The 24,128-nt window shown below is 41.0% G+C and overlaps 1 protein-coding gene across 4 annotated transcripts in view; it reads right to left on the reverse strand.

The window, feature by feature from the left end:
* Nucleotides 1-2,062: 2,062 nt before the first annotated feature.
* Nucleotides 2,063-24,128, reverse strand: part of SGMS1 (sphingomyelin synthase 1) — a 197,786-nt gene continuing 175,720 nt past the window's right edge. For all 4 annotated transcript variants that reach the window (XM_069980331.1, XM_069980333.1, XM_069980332.1 and 1 more), the window contains 5 exons: nucleotides 19,419-20,240; nucleotides 16,509-16,626; nucleotides 5,061-5,214; nucleotides 4,646-4,812; nucleotides 2,063-2,430 (listed from right to left, as the gene is read on the reverse strand). In XM_069980331.1, coding sequence (XP_069836432.1) covers nucleotides 2,245-2,430; nucleotides 4,646-4,812; nucleotides 5,061-5,214; nucleotides 16,509-16,626; nucleotides 19,419-20,044 — 1,251 coding nt within the window. In that variant the 5' untranslated portion in view covers nucleotides 20,045-20,240 and the 3' untranslated portion in view covers nucleotides 2,063-2,244. The remainder of the gene's footprint in view (nucleotides 2,431-4,645; nucleotides 4,813-5,060; nucleotides 5,215-16,508; nucleotides 16,627-19,418; nucleotides 20,241-24,128) is intronic.

Consider the following 24,128-nt stretch of genomic DNA (forward strand, 5'->3'; position numbering starts at 1 on the left):
CAAGTAAAGAAGGTTCCTACCAAACTATCAAGCTGAATCGCTAAATGCCACATAGGAAAAATCCAGAATTGAATCATGTATGGTTAAAGAAGAAATCAAAGAAAATCTATATAAATAACCCCCCTAAATTGAACCAGTCAATTGTTTTAGATTGACTGAAACACATTAATCTGGCATAGGCATCTTCACTACAAAATCCTGCTGCCTTTTAAAGGAATCGGGGAACTTGGGTATAAGGTCAAAAGAGGCTGCTCTCCACTGGTTTCTCTTTGCCCTGCTGAGCTTGACTGATCATTCTCTCCTTATACCCTCAGCAGGGGAGCCTTATCTCGAGCCACCTCCTTGACTTTATACCGATTCCAGCCTCAGTTAAATGATTCTTCTGAAATGCTGCAGTGTAAATCATAGTGCATTGTAGAGAGGGAGCCAGTGCCTGTTTCATGCTGCCTGTGGTTTTGGCAGCATGTAACAATAGGTTCCCTTTAAAGGGATTGTCGAAAGCGATTTATTTTTTTTTAACTCGCCATGTACAGTTGCCAACCATGCAAACAGGGCTGAATAGCAATATCAGATACTACTCCCTGGGAGGGAAAAAAAAGCATTTCAATCCTGGACAACCTCTAAGTGCAATTTAAAACACTGAAATGTGTTATGTGTTTTATGGTCTTACTGTAAAGAAAGGTTATTGGCAGCTGAAGATAGCTTCTCTCCCTGTATTCACATGGCAGCACTTTGCATTATCATAGGCCTCATAGAACCCAGTCACATCTGGTCTTTGATATAGAAGAAAAAAAAAATTCAAACCCAACCGAGTTGCCAGAGCATACGGACAGAAAGTGTAGCCCCATGGGGACACAACTGCCACTACTACCACTAATTTTCACCAGAAATCAGAGGATTTGACTTTTTTTTTTTCTAGAAAAGAAAGAATGTATACGAGCTGTTCTATAGATTTCTTTGGAATTATCTTCTAAACCAAATGAACTCCACCCAAATCCGAATTCGGTTTTTGGTACACTTGTAATAGACCAGAAAATTTTAAACCCAAAATAGGATTCTTACTAATAACTGCTTTTTACAAATATTTTTGGTTAAAAAAGCAGCTTTACATAAAAAAAAAAAAAAATCTTAAATTTACTGTTTACAATTTGACACGTCTAATTTTTTTTGCTCAGAACAGATCAAATCAAACAATAAAATATGCAATAATGTGTGTTCTATACGTGAATGCAACAAAAATATGTCATAACATCTCCATATATATCTATAGAATTTCTTTCAATCGTGATATGGAATACTTTTCATTTAAAATTAAAATTCTTTAAGACTGCCTACTGACCATACAATCAAGACAAGGAAGGCACTAGTAACATTTACAAATCTCTCTTCCAAGTAGATCTTCTCTGATATGTAAAAATCTTTAAAGGTTATATCTTTATCAACATCATCTTGAAAAATAAAGGTAGGAAATACTTAGAAAATTCACTTTACAACTGAGTTTTTTTTTTTGTACTTTCTGCCACCGTCGCTAAAGATTTTTACAAAACCATTCATTGTCATTTTTTTTTTCATTTTTATTTTAAACATAAGAGCAGTGCTGATGCAGGTAGAAAGATTGGAGAACGCAGAGCTGCAGTCCCACCAAAAAAAAAAAAAAAAGTAAAAAAGTAAAATAAAAAAAATTGTGACGTGAAAGCATTGGATAATGTAAGAACTTGAACTGATTCCTGGATCAATATTAACTAAACTAAAATGTTAACTTAAAAAAAAATAATACAACCACCTGCTTTATTCTGTAGGACTGCAGCATTCGTCGCTCAGATACTTCAAAGCCTTCATAGAGACACTGGTTAGAAAATGGCTTAGAGCCCAGTATTTAGGGTAAGTGGTATGAAATTATGTTTTCCCAAGAAAATAATGCTTTATTCCCAGACATGACTGGAAAGAGACACACGCAGGGTATAAAATCTGACGGTTTATGTGGTTTCTTCATATACAAACAAGCATGGCTATGGATAATGATGCTCCCACGTGGGCAGAAGATTATGAGTACAGTCCATGATAAACTGAATTCTTGTTTATTGGTTTCCAACATGGGTCCTTTGGAGAGTAAAATATCACAGTGCTGACCAAGTAAATGAACAGGTCAAGGTGGATGGTGGGTGTTTGCGTTTATGGCATTGTCCAAGAGTTCTTAGCACTTCTGAAAGCATCCGGAACACCGTTTGCCTTTTGCAGTTGTTGTTATGCTTCATTTATTAGTCTGCTGTATGCCGCCTGCCTAGTAGGCAGCAATGACCAAAGTGACCAAGGGATAGGCCATTGGTAGGACCGAGGTACAACACCATTAACATTCCTTTCAAAGTACTGGAAAGGCCTGTACCACCAGACCCGTGAGAGGAGGTTTAATGGAGAAGCTTCTTTTAGCACCTGATTGGGGGGGGGGGGGGGGGGGGGGAAGAAAAAAAGTATATTAAATGGATAGTTCTAATATAAAAAATTAACAAATAATTAAATAAATAAGTGCTATAACACAGTCCAAATCATTTTGACCCCAGAAGACAAAAATGTCAGCTTTCTGACTGCTTCCAGATGACAACACCTCGAGACTGTCCCATGGTGTGCAGTACATTAATGGCATTACCAGAACCTAGATATTTAACTATGATAAAACAGCAGATTAGTTTTTGACGTATTAGTAGTCAGCAACCAGTTGCTCCAAAATAACGTCACAAGTACAACAGAATACATTGCAGAAAGGCACCAGGAACCTGGCTCCACTGGAATAACAGCTGCAGAGGATAGGGACACGAGAGCTGCATAAAACAGGTACACTAATTATGCCACTTTGTCTCCCTGTTGGCTTCTATACCCGTGATGGCGAACCTATCACACGAGTAGCCAAGAAGGACGCCGCAAAAACAGTATCAGGCCTCTGGCAGTGCTCCCAGGTCTGTCCCGCCCGGACTGTGGGTGCTCCATGTTACCTGCCACTGTGATTGAACGTGCCGCCTGTGCCGCTACACTGTGCTCCACGTTACCCGGCATGGTGATTGGATGCATAGCTATGGCATGCTCCTCGTCACCCAGGCTTTGATTGCATGCACCGCTACGCCATGCTCCACATTACCCGACACTGTGACTGGATGCGCCGTCCTCCTCCACCTATGCAAGCAACTGCACCATGCTCATGTGCAGCGTAGTCTGTGGCTCAAAGGCGTCACTCCTGCACAGCTAATAATCTCAAAGGCACCAACGCTCCTGCTAGCGGACCTGACCATTCTGCAAATTGTGTGTGGGGGGGGGGGGGGGGGGGAAGAGGTGGCTAGTTAAGGGATGGGAGTGTATGCTAGTGAAGGGAGGAGGGCCAGGGTGTGTGTGCTGGTGAACAGATGGGGGCAGAGGGTACATATTTTTGTTATTTGAACTATGACCATCACAAAATTATGTTGTTGTTTTTTGTCAAAGTTATGCTTGTTTTTTTGCTGAATTTTGACACACCAAGCTGAAAAGATTGCCCTGAGACCAACGTCAGGTTGCATCACATAGGAGACTGAAGAATCTGCACACAAACATTGATAGGGGAGTAGTATAACTCTGCAGCTGAGCATTGTATGGACTATCCTGCTACATCACTGTCATTATGGCCTCTTACAGAGGGCAAACATCATCAGTAGCAGTGTCTGCTCCAGACATTAGGTAAAAGGCATGTCCTGCCCTCTTACAGTCTAGGTTTGCCATGTGCGGCTTCCTGAAGTCTACTGAATGGGCTTGGCACAAAATAGGACATGCTGTCACTGCTTACTACAATCATGCTCCTTTCAAAGGAATCTAGATAGAAAACCTTTTAAGTGGAGCCAGAAATGTATGCATACAGACTGCTCCTGCAATGTGTCCATCCTTGTGTATACACATTAATGTCTTGTATATTTAATAAATGCTTCAACAGAAGACAAAGAAAAACCAAGTGACAGGATTTCCCACAATACCAACACATTAAAAAGAAAAAAAAGTAAGCTCAGTTAATTTCTGATCTACACCTCCAATAACCTCGCCAACGCAGACGAATGAGAGGAGACAATCCACATTCCTTAGAGGGAAAAGACAATTAAGAACTTTTTGTACAAATCAATGATATAAATCCATAAGAAGTGAAAAGTGTGTACAAATCACTAAGTAAACTTGTCGCTAACATTTATTACCATCCTACTGAACTGCATCTTGGGATATTGCAATAACTGGAAGTCACTGAAATTTGTGCCACAAAACCAACCCAAAATGTTCTTGATAACTGCAAGGGTGAAAGATATGAGGTAGGAGGGGTGGTTTAATATGAGGAGTAATGGTAACAAGATGAAATAGAAAAAAAAACAGGTAATTTTTGCCCCTGATGTCTATAGTATGGGGACTATTTGGTTCTCCTAAGAGCATAGTCAGATCCCATTAACATTTGACTTTCATTTAATGCAGGATTCCCTAACCTGGGGTACCCCAGCTGTTGCCTCCAGCTACCAGAGCATGATGGGAGTTGTAGTTGTGTAACAGCTGGAGAGCCACAGGATAGGGAAAACTGATCTGATGTGTTAGGTCAATTTAATTAAATGATACACGAATAAAGGATTTATGCAAAAAAAGGTATACTCACTTGCTGGTTGGCCATAGTATGATACCACCAGAAACACCTGGACGTGATGTAGTAAGCCACAACGACATCTACTGTGTAGTGATCGTGTGCTAAAAGAATGCAGAAGACCCCAACAACGCTGAGGATCCAGCAAATCCAGTGGTACCACCAGAGACGCCGAGGAGAATCTATCGAAACAAAAACAGTTCCAATGAGGCCAGTGGTCAAAGTGACAGCCAATACATAAGACAGTCAATATGACTAAGTGCTGCAGAATCTATGTGCGCTATACAAATAATAAAGAAAAAAGCATCCAATACACGTTCGCATCCCAAAAAAGGAGATGGATACGTAGAAGTAGTGTTGATAAGTATATAGGTTCAAGAGAGCCCAGACACAAGAGACAATTCACATTACTGACAGGACTATTACTTACACTCTTTTATAAACATATATGTCAGTGTTAACATGACAGTGTGGCCACTGTACAGATAGTCCCCACACATGGTGTGAGATCCTGTGATAGAAAGTCCACCTCCTGCAATCATCTTTAAGATCCTCCGGAACTGGGCCTCCCAGTTGCCAAAAAGCTGAAAAAGAAAAATACATAAAAGTTTACAATAAATGTCATTATTTGTTAAAAGGACATGTAAAAAGTGCATTGCAAGTTATTTTATTTCTTATTCTATAAAAGGTAACACTAAGAAGGTTTAATGTATGACGACCCAAGATGCTCGTGTGTGGCAGTGTAACTCCTTATAGTCTGTTTTTATTACATGTTGGAATAAGAGAAATTATATTACTAAGCAAAAAATCAAAACGAGGAGCTACTGTAAACCGCAATGTTCTTTACACCTCATAGAGTAGATAAACGGCATACAGGGAAGACACTGTCTGTACTAGATGTCTTGCGTGCCCCCCATTTTGTGTACACTGCTTCTTTAATATATTCCTATCACACAGAATGCATGTTATCCCAGCATACATTGAACTGGTTGCAATTACTAAATTACTCCTCACTAGTTCTGCTAAGACACAGTAAGATGTCTGGTGACAGGTTCCTATGAGAAAACATTTAATAAGTGTCGCACTGTATAAAAAACTGCATAAAAGATCATTTCCTTCTTCAAATCTGTGTGTGACCACTGAAAACATGAAACCACACACACACCAATCCCCTTCTACCACACTAACAATGAGTGTGAGACCCAGCTTCCATATGCCGGCCACCGCTATTAATACCACTATAGTCTAAGGCCATCATAAGCTCATGGCACTGTATATAGCTTTCTATAGGTCACACTGAATAAGAACACCATCACAAAAAGGAAACACCAACCATCTCAAATCTATAATACACAGAAATACATTGAATCAAGGGCCTATTTATCAACATACATGTACAACCTCTTCCCCAACAGCAATGCTTGGACCATGGACCGGACACAAGTACACCATGGTGTGTATGTTGGCGCACCATTCAGCCTGTATGCCAACCAGATGTAATCTACCGGTAAAGTAATACCGGAAGAATACAAGGGTGGGCCAGATCAATGAATGAGTTGTGTTTTTCTGGACACAGCCCAAAAAACAAACGAAGAGACAGCATGTGTAAAGAATAGGTGGTTTAATATCACACTAGTGCGCACTAGTGTGATATTAAACCACCTTTTCTTTGGACGTGCTGTCTCTTTGTTTGTTTTTGGATTATACTACCATCCACGGGCCAGGTTTGGCGAGACGGGCATTCATTTATATTTCATTTATCTAGTCTTATACGCAGGAAAACACAGTCTATATTATATCTATCTATCTACCGTCATGTAAAGCAGCACTGCTCTAGCTTACAGACTAGGTAATATATCACAGAATAACTCAATCAATCGTCTGATACTTGCTCAACTGAGCGTACACAATAAATAGGATGTAGAAAACTTCACACAGATTCTGTACTTGTAATAGAGTAAACTCATTAATATGGAGAAGTTCAGGCCCTTTCCATCCAATCAATGTGATGGCAATTAACATTCTCAATACTAATGACATTAATTGGATTAAAAGTTCATGTTAATCAAGACCAGAAACTTCATCCTTCACTACAGACTGGCGAGGAATCTGAGATCAGGCGCTATGGCGAGAAGATGGTGTCTCTACCGCTCACATCAGGGCTCCTGCACAGTGACGCTTTATACCATACTCAGAATAGGGGATTATTAAGGCGCAGACTCTGTACCCAAAACGTTATCAAATCCACAGACATTACTCATTCTGCCCACTGACTTTAGGGCTAATCCTAGTGCAGATTCATTGCAGACCTGAAGGTCTGCCTCATATCTGCTACAGATTTGTTCAATGGAACATTTAGATGGTCCAATAAATGGGAATGAATAGCCACATGAACCATTGCTTTGTGTGACCGTTCACTTCTATTACCCTAAGCAATACATGTTTACACGGTGGGGATGTGCTACAACCAAGCAATTATATTTACGTCTGCACAATGGATGCATCTGGCCAACAAACTAGCATTTGTGTGTGGTTATCAGATGATGGAAAGGCCTTTCATACAGGGCACTGACCGCGAACAATAATCACCGAGCAGAAAAGATCTTTAAAATACATTGGTCATAGGGAAACCCTTAACATAGCCTTCCAACAGTCCAGTGGGCTTATGGAGGGGAAGCCATTTACTGACTATACCTACACCTACTAGTTCCCGTATGACAGAGACATGGCACGGCATGTGGAGCAACACATTTCCTCAGCATCAGTTCAGAGAGAGTACAGGAAGTGACCGAAATTAATTTACATTGTGGTTACTTGTTCATAGAAACATACGAGTGATCCTTCAAACAGCAAAGTGAAAGTATTAACGCAAGGAGGTTCATGTGGGTAAGGCAGCTTATTCCTAATCCAATGTGAAGACGACACTACATAGCCAGCACCGAGTGCAGCACTTTATACAGCTCTTCCATACATCAGCTGGAAGCAGCGTTGTATAGGATCTGTATTGGTATCTATCACTGCTGACCTTCATTACAGAATTGATCACCTACACTGCAAACTGTGTGCTTGTCAGAGATGACACCAGAATGAGAATGAGAGATGCCAGGTCCCGGAGAGCACAGGTTGGTGTGTTCACGTGTAATGAGCACGTCTAAAGCAATTTTTCTCTAGTCTCCTGGGTATACTACACATAGCCGGGTTGTGCTGTAATAAGATCTGCCTATAATCACAAAGACCACAATTACACAGTGACTATACAGTGCGTGCTAGAGACGACAGTCACAATACCAAATGTATACATCATGTCTGATCACCACTCACAGAAAGGGTAATGACAGGAAACCAGAGTAATGTCAGGATAAGCCTCATTGCTGCACTGAAGACTGAACGGCTTCCATCCTAGATGAAGCAGTAAGTTTGAGAAGGTGTCCGTGTAACCACCTGATACCAAGTAATGTGATAAAACATCTCCCCCGCCCCCCCCCCCCCAGCAATGTTCTTCAAGCTCGCTTTAACATCTATGTTATTGCAATGGCGAGAGGAGGCGAATCCAGTATAGCTGTGCAGCGTCTCCTCTGGTGATCTGTGGACTCATGACTAGGGACAAACTAAGCAAGATCTCTAAGCATTTAAATCCTGGTGTCTGGAGAAGATGTATGCAGCCCTTGGGCAGCCTGGTAAACATGAATACAGCCATAGGCATTCACTTGATAATACAGGCCCTGTGACGTTAAAAACCTGCTGCAGGTTTCATTTACAGAAACCCAGAACACACTGATGCTTGTCATACCAATACAGTGTTCAGGTTAAAGGGGACTTTCTGCTCACAGTGTAACCTTGGAGACCACAGAAGAGAACAAAGCGATCATGACCTCACCGCTGATTCACGCTTTAATTTCTGCGCTGTGTCCAATAAATTTCTCTGCTCTGTTCATCTTCATTGTCTGAAAGTGAGTCTATAGCACTAAGGTTATGCAGTCGATCCCTCAGAGCCTGGGACTTTGAAAATTAGCAGGATATTACGGGGAGAGAACTTTATCAACTGTACAAGTCAATACCTTGCTGGGAGTCTGACAAGTATTGACCGAAGGCCGCCGTAATTTTTCTACCCAGGTCCAACCGGTCTATCCTCTAGACAACACAATGTAAGATATATTTTGGTTTTCTGTTTGTTTGTGTAACACAGAAGCTCAACCTATAGATACGGGGGGGGGGGGGAAAAAACACATTGCACAACTTGTCTTTCGGTTGTCTACTTTTTTTTTACAGTACTTCAGTAATATGTAGTGAAAAGGCGATTGGACCCAACAGAGGAGGAAAGAAGCGAGTGTAAGGCACTTGTATTAATATAAAAAACAGACTAACAATGACCAATCGTAGGGAAGTATAACTCATTCTAAAGAACCATTTAATCATAGTATAAGTCAAGACCATCTTAAAAAGGATGATGAGGAAATAGATTAGATATAAAGGGATTTTCCAAGCAGAATGATTTTAGATTTTTTTTTTTTTTTTTTATGTCCCTGATGCTGTAAACATGAAAAAAAAGACTTGCCTGCCTAATCCCCTATCAGAGTGCTGTGCCTATATCTTTTCTCTGATGTTGTACTTTGATATAAATGAATGGTCCTAGCCCCGGTGGGTGGGCATGAGGGCAGAGCGGGAGTGCACGTAGTCAAGCTGCACCCGCCCTTCTTTGGGGAGGACTAATAAGGGTTAAAGGTCAATTGTATAGCAACAACAAACCGCACACCCTTTAAGTATGAGTGTTGGGTGCCAGTGCAGAAGGATTCCTTAATCCTGCAGTATATATAGACAAATGCACGGCACTTCAAAGGAGTTTTTATGCTTGTGAAAGAATTTTTATTACAAATGAAAATAAAGTGTCACAATCCAACCAGATCAAGATACAATGATGTGCTTACGACCTTCCTCAGGCCAATGTAGCCATACTGTAGGCAAGATGCGGTGTGGGAACCACCAGATGTAAGAAACTAAAGCAGAGCATGGTGCCTGACAACAAACCGTAAACAGCCTGATCCACATTCCCTTCTTCCATTGATCCTGTAGTTGTTACTAAGCTACCAAGCGTATGTTAGCATAAAGTGGGGACAAATGGAAGTATAATAGTATAATATGCCATTAATAATAGACATTTGACTTGTTTGTTGTTGGTTACCATGGAGACACAGTTATGGACAGGAAGAAAACAATAGGAAATAAGCCAGAGAAATATGCCACTGATTTTAAAGTTAGGGGAAGCTAAACACAGCAGTCCTCCAGACCGAGACCAAAATGGCCACTAATGTGCCCTAGAATTTCCAAACAGCAATGGGAATTTTTCACCACTTTTTCGTGGTTGTAACTAGAGATGAGTGAACCTGGTGAAAGATCTGCATTTCAAACCAGTTGCCTGGAAAACATGAACACAACCTATTATATAGCCTGGGCACGGCATCTTTTTGGAGGAGATGAACAGTCTATCTAACATTGCTGGGAAAACATCATTCCTATGGGAGATGTCTAGTTTAGCTTTCAAAATCTCTTTGGTGGGAAAGTGATGGAGCAGAAGCACCAACCACGACCAGGGCCCTGGGTTGTACTGAATTTCAGAATCTAGAGTTTTCAAGCTGCTATGAGAAGAAAAGTAAGGCCTAACATTCACATGTCCCGTAATCTATGGATCCGTATTTCCGTATTCGAGTAAGTGCACATTGTTGTCTATTGGGCTATTCACACGATCAGTAGATTACAAGGACGAAAACCAATGCTGGGGGGGGGAAGGAAAAAAAAAAACGCAGTGCAGAGCCAGGTTTTTTAATGGATCCTCTCATAGAAATCAATGGGATCTGCTATTTTTTAAGGAATTGTAACCTGTATGGCATCTGTATTTCCGTAAAAAAAAAAAATTTTAAAATACAGAATACAGATTAGTTATAATTGTTATGTTAAAAAAAAAAAAGAAAAAAAAAAAAAGAAGATTTGCAGAAATACAGATGCACTACATATGCCCAATCTGTAATTTTTAGCGGATTGTATGGGTGGATAGCAGAAGCGTGGATCTACGGACTTGAAAAAAAATACTGAACGTGTGCATTTATTTGATCTCTAAAACTTATTTGTTTTTTTTGTCTGGAGTCTGGAGCATTGCAGAACCTTTAATGAGCAGCTATGTATCTGATCACATACACAGAGACTGACCCAACCAGTTTGAGTGTTCAGGTTAATGTATACATGTGGGATATGCAGAAATGTGTCATGTAGATTCAACATGAATATAAATGTTCAAGCTCCATTACTATACCCTCACTAAGAAACGAGAACGAAACAAGAAGTGGGGGCCTTACAAAATACCATTGTACAGCTCATTTCCTTCCTGCTTCACCAGGGGCATTGCCAGACTTCTGAAAACACTTACAACACTTTGGCTCACACATCAGAAAAAAAAAAAAAAAATCTTTCGGGCTGTTCACATCCTATCTTTTGTCTCTGTAAGATTACGCTAAAGATCCTTTAACACAGGCCGATTATTGTGCAAAAAATCATTAGATCGATTGTTCGAATTTAAGTGACCTTTTACAACTATGAACAAAAAATTTTTCGTGCTTCGCTCATCACCTCTTTTCAGCTGACCTCAAAATCAATGTTAGTTGTTCCCAAATCTTCAGTGTAAACATCATTCACAGTATGCGAACGCATTAACGAGTTTTCATAGCGATTTATCTTCTCGTCTAATCGCCTATCGTTTAAAAGTTAAAAAAAAAATCACCACTTACCTTTCGCTAAACAAGCGCTAGAGCTATTAATCTGTGTGTGTAAAAGGACCCTAAGACATTTCCTGACATATACATTAAACAGCTGCTGTGACGGATGCCATACAGTGCAGAAGACAAAGCTGATGAGTGCACAGGAGTACACTGTCATGGCTGCAACGCTATTACACACTAAAAATGCAGCAGCATTGTATAGCCACGTATACAGATCATTTACATTATTCCTATATCATATACAATATATATATATATATATATATATATATTTATATTAGTAGCTCTTGATCACACTGTGTGAGCTCCTCCGCCAGCATTTCAACTTGTCTTGACATGGCAGGTGGGCCCACAATATGCTCAGTGCACCAAGCAAAATTTTACATACACTGTATATACAAGCAGTAATGCAACTCATAAATTAATATAGCACTCGTTTAATGTATTTTTTTTTTTTAACTGGATCCTAAAGCCTGAAACAGTGTACTTTAATACGCTATTACTCAGCAGATAGTCACATGAAAGTTTTCAGGTAAGAATGATTGATCATTCATTCTTTGCCCAATGTCATTGATCATGCATGGCCAGCCTGTCCACCTGTAATGGCCAACATAGACTAAAATGTGTACGACTGTCCGCAAAATGATTGTTCCTCTGAAGACTGTATTTAAAAAAATTAAAAAAAAAGTCTGCATTTCAGGAAATAAAGTGTCTCTGCACAGGCCAACAGAAGATTCATATAAATCCAATATAAATACCCCCTGTGGTTTTGCTATAATAGACGCTGCTTTAGTGACCGGCTGAAGATATAAGTGAAAAATGACAGGAGCTTTTAACATAAGGTACAGCCATCATTTCATGCTCGTGTCTTATATTTTAATATGGTTGTTTCATACAATTATATATTTTTATTTATATACAGTGGTACCTTGGTTTAAAAGTAACTTGGTGTAAGAGCGTTTTGGTTTAAGAGCTCACAGTTTTTCAAAATTGTGACAGAGTGTGCTGCTATACTGTGCCCACATCTGCCCTGCTCATTCCTTCATGCTGTCTGTCAGCCTTGATTGGTCCCTGCTGAACACACCCCTTCCCCATTGCTGTCACGTGACCACACAGACCTCTGACAGCAGCCCTGCATCTCTATTCTAGCCTGTTGTACTACGCTACTGCATTATGCTTTGGTTTACGAGTGGATTTGGATTACAAGCACGGTCCCTGAACGAATTATGCTCGTAATCCAAGGCACCACTGTATATTATATACATACTTACACACACCCACCATCTTTTTACGACCTAAGAAAATTCCACGTCCCATACATATAAGGTTAGGGTCTACTGATCAAAACTTATTAAAGCGTAGTAACAATAAAAAAAATGGTTAAAAGGCTGGTAAGCTTCAAAAATCCATGTACTTTGTGTCCACTAACTGGAAAGCTGATGCAGATCACGTAGCTCCGGATTGATGATCTGAGGACATAAGTGGATTATCACAGCTTGTGTTAATAGTTAGCCGGGAAGTTACAGAGTACAATGCAGGACTATCGCTGACTAAAATGACTTGGCTGATCAATGGGAGGCCTGTGAAATGGATTATTGATTCCAGGGTCACCGCTGTCTGTTGCATGTCCTATGCTCAATAGCAAGTCCTTTGTGTGACAGGAAAATTACCAATTTATACCTAGAGTGAAAGTCTTGGTGTGGGCGCACTGGTGGAGGACACAATCCTTTCAGATGACATCTGTTGCGTACTCACAGCCTGTCCATCGAGCAGTACAAGTCTACGTCACTCTCACTCTCATTTAACAAGCAGGCTTATAAAACCGTGTTTACACACACATCAGCTGATAGTGGCACAAAGGATGAGGATCCGGATACAGAGAGGGTGACGGCGATTAGCATATAGAGCCGAGCGCTATGGAGGAAACTCATTACCATACAGAAGAGCGTCTTGTAGACTAGCCATCGCTCCCCTCATAGACTCCCCGGCAGGATTATGCAAACACTGTGTACGCTAATCCCCCAGTGTAAGAAGTCTGCCGCCCGTACTCACACTGTATAATGTCAGGCTTAAACCGCACATTGTACTCGCTTCTTCATGTAATTAAAAAACAGAAGTAACTGCATGAAAACGTAAAGAAGATTGAGATTTTCTGGGGACGCGATTATACCAACACCATCCAGCTGCGCGTGCTGGCAAGAAAAGGCGGATTACTTCAGCTTTCATTTCCAGTTGTATCCTGTTTATATTTACTAGGAGACTACACAATATATATCACCAATGACTGCCCCTGCCAGGAGATGCTGGAAACCGCTACCATGAGGGAAACGACTGGTCTTCATTGGGACTGTATACTAGGATGGCGGCAACCAGCTCTATACTTATTCATATACACTATGTCCACAACATGCCTGGCTATTATACGAGTGTGTTATAGCAGAACACAGTGCTGGACTGGAGTAACTAAGAACACACAGAAGGATTGTACAGAACAAGGTGAAATCTACATGTACCGCATTGTAAACTACTGCTAGCAAACATCAATGGCAGCGTCATATAGGGTCGTCCTCTGCTGCACCTCTAGGGCCCTTCACAGGACACTAACCCCAAAACTCATTTACCGCTCAGGTGAATACCATCTATAAGTAGGAGGCTAAGGAGATTAGGTTTTCTTCAAAAGGAATACTTACACGATATCTACATCAATGATCACTACTTTATCATCCGTGTCTTTACTTCTAATCTACCCCTCCCCGAACAAAACAAAAAAAATAACTGTGCATATCTGAATACGTGCAGTTCCTTGTTTTGTACCTTAATTCATTTGCACTAGGCTCCATGTACAATCATTATTACATATTAGATATTGCTAGAATATTGTTTTAGGAAGAATCCGCATCACTCTCATAGGGTATGTTCACACTCTCCGCTCACAGAAGTGACATTTCTCTTCTCTGAGCAGAGAGCGGTGGCAGCGAAGGAGTGCGTGCCCTACCACAGGGATGCTATGACACACTGTTCTGCCATGCAATTCCACCTATTTTACTCAGTGTGAACATACACTTAGGCACTAAACCTTCCTGCCAGCAAACACCTTGCAGCGGATCTCCAAGAAAGAAAGAAAACTGTTGCCCAATGCCAAGGTCTTGCATGAAAAAATAAGTGAACAGTAGTGCGAAAACTTCCTCTAAATTCTGTAGAAGCCAAAGTGGGTGAGTGGACTTGGGTCACATCTATTACACAAGTCCTTCCCCTGAAAGGACAAGCTGCTCTGGCATTAAGACATCTTGCCATCAATTTTTACTCACTAGAGTTGTTCCAGCACCCTCAGGGTCATATAAAGCTCTTTCTAAATATATAGCACAGCATATTTTACAGAAGGGAAATGTAAAATGTTCTTTATTTGAAATGGAATCCTGAAGATTCCGTTGGGTGTATACTCTGTTTAGAAGTGTCTGATGTTTTCATCCTTTTCCCCACCCCATTCACATATATGACATCTCCTGCATCATCCAGTCCAAATTTACAACCGATGCAAGTTCAGATGTGACCTCCCTTTTGTAAGAACAGGTTTCTGTACCATTCTGTATATGTTAAACCATTTTGGTGGGGCAGTGTGGGGTAAGAGCTGATGACAGGTTTCCTTTAAGGCCAGGGCTACACTAACTTTTTGCAGCATTAGGGTATATGCACACGGATATATGCACAAGAATTGCGAAAAACTCAGTGCAGAATCCACCACTCATCCCCACGCGCTCCTGCTTCCCTCTACATCGGCTCCATTCCATGGTCAGGTGGATTCCACTGTCCGCCCAAAGTATTGACATGTCATTTCTTTGGGCGGACGATGGAATCCGCCCGAGTATATAATAAAGCCCATGTGACGGGCGGAACTTCAAGTGGGAGCGCAGGGAAGTTTTCAGTGAGAATTACTCCGTATGCATATACCCTTACTTGATTGATTTTAACTTTTGAGTAATAGCTGCAGTCCAGAAGATTGAATACAACTCCATGTATTGCTTTGCCCTGTAGCTAAAATCAATCCAGTAGTTTATATAAAGTTGTAGTGTAGTTCTGTCCTAAAAGGGAGGACTTCAACATGCCAGGAAATTGGCTCATTGCCATGGAAGCAGCCTTTCTAGCCTGTCTACAGCAGAAATGGGGCATTAAATGAAAGCTGGGATAAAGCACAGACCTGCAAGGTCAATGGAAAAGAGAGACTCAGTTCTTCATTTTAGCCCCTACAGTGGAGTCCTCAATGGGGGACACCACTATGACTGCCATACCCCGAAGAGTGAATGGACAAGGGTGGCTTTCCTCAGATATACAAAGCTTACAGGTATTTTTTCCATTACTTTACAAACACTGATCTACAATGTGGGCGACTGCAGAGACGTAATAGATCTTGTTACGGCTGTCCTATAGGTATAGTGATCTGTCAGCTCCTATTTTGGCAAACAAAGTACAATAATTTGCTTATAGAAGCTGATAAAAAGGCTGCCTTCTGTGAACGAACAGACAGGACTGAGCCCAGGCTTAGGTCATTCCGTCATCCACACAATTTATAGCTCCACTTGTCAACCCTGCAGAAATACTTAGGAAGTGCAGTCTGGCTGTCCAATGGTTAAAGGGGTTTTCAAACTTATTTTGACATACCTTTAATAACCTGGTCTTTCTATATACTTAATATTTGTCACTGTCTTCTATTGTCAATTCTGTCCCTCTCAATTTCAGCACAATTCACGTGGTGCAATGAAGCCACTGACTCAAGTAAGCGCCACCGACCTGCACTCTTCTGTCTTTGTGTCTCCATAGTAGGTGTTCAGAGCCTTGCAAATGGCTCTCGGGATGGCCCTCCCTGAACACGGGTCGTCATAGACGATCTGTGTACGATGCAGGAGAGATGACTCCTCTCCTGTCCCGCACATAGAAGGCCCAGCAGCTCAGAACCACAGCTGTTGGAAAACCCTTTAAAGATAGGTGCAGACTAACATCATGGAGAGATTTCTTTTAGAATAGTATACAGCAGGGCATGGTTTGTGTAGTATTCATCAATGTTGTGGTGATCAGTATAAACATCAGAAAGAGATCCACGAGATTGCATTACTTACCTTCGGAGAACAATTAAAATGCATTCCAGGAACTGGCAGTGTAGTAATATACATAGTTATACATCTGTATAAGTACAGCGTCCCAACTATACAAAAAAAACGACGGCCGATGATGGACCTGTGCAGGGAAAAGACCACAATTTATTACACAGAAGATTTACAGGTAAAAAAAAAAAAAAGAGCATTAAAAGTCTCCATATACACAGAACTTGCTAAAGCTTCTCTACAGCAGATTTTTTTTCTATTTATTCAGGAAAATGCCTTTAGATTATAAAAGAAAAAGTATACAAACCTATGAGAAAGAGATTTTTTATAAAACATCTTTGAATTTGTCCTCTACTAAATCTTTTGGTTCTGGTCTTGTGATGTTAGAGGGAACGTGGCAACTATTTCATGCTGCCTGAACAGTGGGCAGCATAAAACAGGGACAGGATCCTATTTTATAATGGTGTATTTATCAATGAAGCACAGTGAGACGGGACAAAGCCCCCAAACCAAGCAGGTGACTCCTGCCCCTGATCCTGGCTCTGCAGCATTCAGAGATCTGTACGGTGGTATCACACACCACTGTATAGTTTGCATAGTATTAAATTGATGACAAGTTCCCTTTAAATGAACACAGGACTGCATGATAATCTAATGTTAGAATTTAGAGAATTTTCTGTACCATATTAGAGTGTTATTAGACAGATGGCCTCACCGATACGGCAGGAAAGGAAAATGAACGAGAAGAAATCAGGTTGTGCAGGGGAACAGACCAGGAATTAAGTGACTAAATAGTCCTGAAAGGACTAGGACCTAAGGACAGGCAGATGTCTCGCCAGTGCTTGGTCTTAGTATGTAATCCTCCCATTGATGTTTGACCATTCTAGGCGCCCTCTAGGCTTTGAAAGTCCAACCAAAAAAGAACAACAATCTTTATCTCTATATTGTTCACTTCTGTAGGATTCACTATTGTGAAAATCCTAACACTTGCTTGGGGATGGGCCAGGCCTTTAGAGACACCACCCATCACAAGCAGCAGCAGGTAGGGTGAGAATGCCCAGAAGACATCCTTCTGCATGGTATGAGAGTGATTTATCACTTGACTGCCTGTGACTAATGTCTACAATACCACCATACAGCCGTGCCGCTACTGGCCCCATGTGACCAGTTCTCCCAGTTTTTAATTATGTTTCACAGCAACGCATCGCAGCTTCTACATATATAACTTGTGGACTGCTAAATGTGATATAAGTAATTGTTCACATACTAATAGTAGTCTCCTGAAAATCAGTAAGGCATTATGACAACTGCATGACCATGGATTTTGCTGCATAACACTGAAGGGTTTCTTCCACTATGTGTATACTTGTAAACATAGCTGCTTTCTTCTAAAAACTGAGCCACACCTGTGCTCAGGTTGTTTGTGGTATTACAGCTTGGCTCCATTCATTTAAATGGAACAAAGCAGCACTACTACCTACACACACACACAGAGTAAATGAGTGGCTCTGTTTCTGAATGAATGCAGTCATGATTTTGGAATCCTGAATAACGTCTTTAAATTAGTCAAACAGACTCCCCATAGGGCTGCATAAGAACTGGAGCCACACTATATTTTTTCCAATGCATACGCCATAGTTATCACAGGACACTGTTCATCAAGTGTTAAATAGCGGTGTATTGTGGGCCCTAGGGGAGAGAGTAGGGATCTGAAGAGTTGTACAGGCTGAAGTTGATCATCAATCAGTAGTAAATCAACAGTAGATGTGATATAAAGCAAGCTTGCAATTTACATTCATTATTTTCTTTTAGTTATCATGGAAAAGACTGAACTTCCCTGTTTTTTGAGAAAAAAGTCAGAAAACAGGAACAGTCAGAAAACATGAAGTCCAGTGTATCCCAGGCCATCTGAGCGCTCACAGAGAGAAGGCAGTCATGTGACTGATTGACACATTGAGCCGTGACTCTCTGTACTGGCCAGAATTCCTGTGTTTAGTCTGTTTTTTTTCTACCAGCACAAGTCTAAAAAGCTGTTCAGGAGACGAGACTGGACCTGGATTTCTGGTAAGTTCAGCTTTGTTTTACAGCATTATAACAAAACAAAAAAAATTTATGAATGTAGATTGCAAACTTGCTTTATTTCTTATCTACTGTTGAATTAGATTTTGAAAGTTACAACCCCAGTGTCACTTTAAGGCCAGTTTCACACGTAACGGATCCACAGCGGATTTTACGCTGTGATTTCACAGCAAGATCCACTGCGGATCCCTTGCCGGTCATTTTCAATGAGAAGACATACAGCGGGATTGACGTCCCACTATAAGTATGTAAGTGACAGCCCTCTTGACCCTCCGCTGGCCGGAGCATAAATTACCTGCTCCATGCTCCGGCTTGCTTCGGGATTCTTGGCATCTGGACAACTCTTTTTATGTCAATCCTGCTGAGAGTATTTATTCTCATTGAAATACGACACGGGATCCACAGCAAATTTTGCAGTAAAATCCACTGCGGATCCGTTATATGTGAAACTGGCCTAAGACTTTTTTTTGCAGTCTGTTTAACATGTCCGTTTTTAAATGGTTACTTTTAACATACACAAAAACGTGGACCACTGTTTTGTGTATGTTAAAATAATACATTTTGATCCTATTTTTTATAATGGAAGTCAATGGAAAAACAGGTCCAAACGGATTGCTCACCTTCGTTTTTGCATGCATTTTTTCATAAAACGTATACATTAAACGGACTGCAAAACCACAGTGTGAACCCAGCCCAATGCAGTGTATCACACTGCAATCTACTAATATTACAGGCTCAAGCAATGTTACAACCACAACATAAAAGACAAATCTATGTGTACATCTGACACTAAGTAAAGCTAAAAACTCTGTAAAAAAAATACAGTAAAGTTAATATTTTACTCACTTGTACTTTAAAAATAACCACTGTAAAATCCATAGTGCCACAAGAATCATTCCATTAATTTCACATATGGAGAAGGCCCATGCAACCCTGTCAAAATGATCAAAAAACACGTCCGGGAGCGGCCCTTCCTCTGTTTTAGGAGGCACACGTTCATGGACAACAGAGATCATCACCGTGGTGAGGATAAAACAGCAAAGTGCATAGAGGAAGGCTACTAAGGTTTTATCCCACTCATTGGGAAAAGCCAGGCTACGGTCCACCTCCGGCATGGGGATCTTTATCATCTCTTTCCGGACTCCATTTGGCATCCCATTCTTCTTGGCTTTGCTGGTGAAACTATGATCATTGGAATTGATCTCATCTTTGACGCAAATATGTCCGTTGGCATGTCCGTTCTTATGTTCCTCTATGTGGTTCTCGATTTTCAGTGTCTCTATCATCTGCAGCAATTGCCGGCCATTGTCGGATGTTACACGGGATAAGGGCGGCTTTCTAAAATCCTCCTCTTTTAACCTGAGCAATCCTTGGCCGTTGAGGGTTTTGAAGGTCTCGGAGTATTCTTGTAGTCCTCTCTTTGTCAACCAGTCAGCAACCTCCGCGGGTGACCAGTAGATTACTTCCTTCATTTTCCAATGACGGCTGTATTTGTGTGTCTTCTACACAATTCTGTTATAGTTGTAGAAAGCCAGCAAGAGTCCTTTTCGTAACTTTCTCATCCTGTCGCAGATGGAGCTCTATAGAATGGAGGATCCTGAATATGAAAAGGAACCCTTTACATGACGGCCCATGAGTGGTGGTATAGAAGGATGAAGCGCTGGTCAACTGCAGAAAGACAGAGACAAATCAGACACGTCTTATAGAGTGCGAACATGGTGCTAGAATATGATTCATTAAGAAATCAGGTCATGCAGACTAGTATTTGTTTCACTTACACCGTTTGCTAAGCGCGTCAAGGATGTGAGGTCTTGGTGCTAACAATGGTCACTTACATGTGCCGCAGTGTAGGCTAAGGCTGCACCACTGACAACATGTTCCTTTCTGATTTACTAAAGATATAGACACTTATTATAACCATGAAGTGTTTTATTGTATTTTGTGATCTGCATTGTCTTCAGGATAACATTGTATGTGACAAATCAGAAGGAAACATGCAGACCTTAAAGGGGTTATACAGTGCTACAAAAACATGGCCACTTTCTTTCAGAGACAACACAACTCTTGTCTCCAGTTCAGGTGCAGTTTGCAATTAAGCTCCATTCACTTCAATAGAACTGAGCAGCAAAACCTACACCCAAGCTGAAGACAAGAGTGGAGCTGTCTCTGGAAGAAAGTGGCCATGTTTTTGTAGCGCTGGATAACTCCTTTAAGGTTCATTCAGTAGTGCAGCCTTAGGCTGTCAATCCTGTGACCGTCTGTTCATCCTACACTTAGCAGGTAATTGGTGAGTACTGACAATTCTGTGAATTTAAAGCTGTCAATCACTCAGTAGGACCACCCACTTGGCTACGTATCCCAAAATGAGCAGAGATTTGCATGAATCAATGAAAGGATATCCTAGAACTTCTCCTATAAACTATATATCAATCTGCTCAGCTCCTCCTGCTCTATAACATGATGCCTGCAGACAGGATGGCATTTTAAACATAACAGGTTCCCTTTAAGCAACTAAGACTCAAAAAATGTGGATCTATCCAGATAGAGGAGTCATTACTTATGAGTAATAACAGACGACACAGCCTTTCCATTACTCATAATTACATGTAGTTACTAAGAAAAAAAGATTCATCTTTCTCCATTTATAATTATGGAAGGCGGGTGGAGGCTTTATATCCGGAGCGGAAACACATGGGAAGGTTATTTTCCTATCTGATAACATTATTTTTAACACATTTGTAGCTATTCATTACAGTGTACAAGTGTACTACAGTTAATTTTATAAAAAAAGAAAAATGAAAGTGAAAGTCAAGTATTATAACATCCCAATAAATAGTATAATAGAAATCGCTGTTTCATGCTATGACGGATATAGAAGGTCTTTTTACTTCTATACTTTCTATGCGCTGGTGCCGACAGCTTTCTAAACTCTGGCTCATTTACCAGGACATACAGGCAGTTCACATGGGTGTGCAAGCGATCCGCAGGGAAATCGTGCAGATACAAGGGCTGGAAAGCACCAGAGTAAATTCCTGTAAATTCCTTTATTTTTACATGTTGTGGGGTACAGAATTCATAAAAAGGGTCTATGAGCCCACAGGAACCAATAAATCTCTCTCCAGATGTGTAATGGCGTGCACGAGCTAGTGAAGGCTAATGGGTCCCTGCAGCAGTCCCTGGTACCGGAGGAACACACAATCCTTCAATATGTCAAGCTGCTGCCTTTAGGACATCCCAGTTCAATAGACGGTGAATGACAATAACACAGACGTCATAGCACTGACAGCATCCATCATGAGGGCAGGCGGCCTACTGAACCAACAAATCATGCATCCCAGCCTGGCTTCATGAACATTACACAGCTACATCACAGCAGCTGAACAAGGAGTACAGAGAGACTACAGGGGATACAGCAGGTCAGCGGGAAATGTAATGTTTGGTATAAAGGCCTATGGCAACCAAGCACAGACAGGAAGGTGATAGATATCATAGGGAAGATACAGCAGATGTCCCATAGGCCTAAAAGCAGAAGTAATGGCTGGGGCATTAAAGGTTACAGTTCCTACCAATATTATGGTATGTTATTATTAACCGTTCCAAATGGCCAAGAACCTCCTCCAATGCAAAACTGGAAGAATCTCTCTAAAATAAATGTGCAAAGTAAAGTTTATTGTGGATTTTCACACACAGGTGAATGTCTCCTATCCTTTGCGTGTCGTCCTGTGATCCTTGCCACAGATTGAATGAATCCCCATGTCCTCCATGGCCAGCTCTGTGCGGCCGGCTCATTTGCTCCACTGGAATAACCGGCCGCGTCCTTTATCAATTAGCTCATTGCACGGAAGTGAAACAGAAGCACCAACAAGCGGTGTCATCGCTCCAGACAAACGCGGACGGCTTGGATCAGTGTTCTGCTGACGCTCATTTATTCATGTAAAATATGCCACAGAACATTAAACATTAACAATAGCACTGGCAGCCCAGCACCACGCATGCCATGCACACAGCAACACCAGCACCTCAAGAGTTCTTCAGCTTGTGCATTTACCTCTCACACAGCTTCCTGCTATAGCTTACCACAAATACGAGAACAGACTGTGGTGGTAATGGCCAAAACACTACAAGTGGCTTCGTAGATACGTAAAAGATCAACACAAGCAGAAATGGCATGTGAAAGTAACAAGCCACTGCCGCCCAAGGCTGCGTCTATAAAGATCTCATACAAATACATTAGGATGTAAAATACAGAGAGAAAGTCATAGGATTGTTCCAACAATAGAGCTGGTTTCATGATTCTTTGTACAATCTCTATTCCGCATATTCTAGTCTGCTTGAACAGGATTTATAATGCATTTTAGCAGTGTGAATATAGAAAGGAGGACAAATGTTACAGGACACTAGTTTACAGCCTGTGGCTCTCCAGCAGTTGCAGAACTGCATCTCACAGAATGCTCAGAAAGCCAAAGGATCTCCAGACATGCTGGGAGTTATAGTTTTGCAACCACTGGAGAGCCACAGGTTGCAGGCCACTGCCATAGGAGATGAGGAAATGACAGGGAAGCCTGGCTCATTGCTCTGCCCTCATTTTAAAAGCACAAATAAGCATCTAGCTGGCATCCATCAAAAGCAAGTGGACAACTTTAAATCAAAGCTGTCAGAAAATGAATTTTTGTTGACTAAGGCAGTGTACAACAGGGCTTCTTACCCTAAATCAGGATATATAACTCTTATTTCAATCTGTCGATCCGGCGCTGAGACATAACCTTATACATGCCCACAGGGCATTACTCAGGCCAGCAACATTAGGCTTCTTCACTCCTAACACCCCTATGCCTGCATGTAAATACCCATTATATAAACTTTACTCCAGTCCCTGGGAAAGGTCTGTGGGCTTTATCTCCAAATTTGCATTAAATTACTTAAGCTTATAGCTGAGTGCTGGAGCAACAGATTAAAATAAGAGTCATCTACTGATTCATGGTAATAAGTAATAATTTAGTGAGAAAAAAAGCTGCTGACGAGTCCGCATTAATGCTCTGGTGGGAGACCTAAGCAGTGGTTTATTAGATCAGAAATTACTACTACAACATTATCTCACTATAAAAATAATTATAACATATAAAAGTAATAGCTGCATAAGGATTTCACACATCATGCATCAACCAGAAATTCATTTCCAGACATTCATCTCTCTACCAATGCCACTATAAGTGCATTACATGTAATGAGCTAAAAGCTTAGCTGGCCCAACAAATCATACTTTCCCAATATTCTATTGTGTTTTCCAGAAACGATTAGAAGAGAAAACAATGATGGTTAGTAAACAATCATACAATGAGATGAATAAATACAACCGTCACATCATGCAAAAGCACAATATACTCATATCTTAAATAGGTTACCCAGCGCTAGAGAAACATGGCCACTTTCTTCCAGAGACAACACGACTCTTGTCTCCAGTTCAGGTGTGATTTGCTAATAATCACCATTCACTTCAATGGAACTGAGTTACAACACCTGCCAGAAAGTGGCCATGTTTTTGTAACGCTGGATAAC

Source organism: Dendropsophus ebraccatus, chromosome 8, assembly GCF_027789765.1.
Source record: "Dendropsophus ebraccatus isolate aDenEbr1 chromosome 8, aDenEbr1.pat, whole genome shotgun sequence".
In the NCBI taxonomy this organism is placed as follows: domain Eukaryota; kingdom Metazoa; phylum Chordata; class Amphibia; order Anura; family Hylidae; genus Dendropsophus; species Dendropsophus ebraccatus.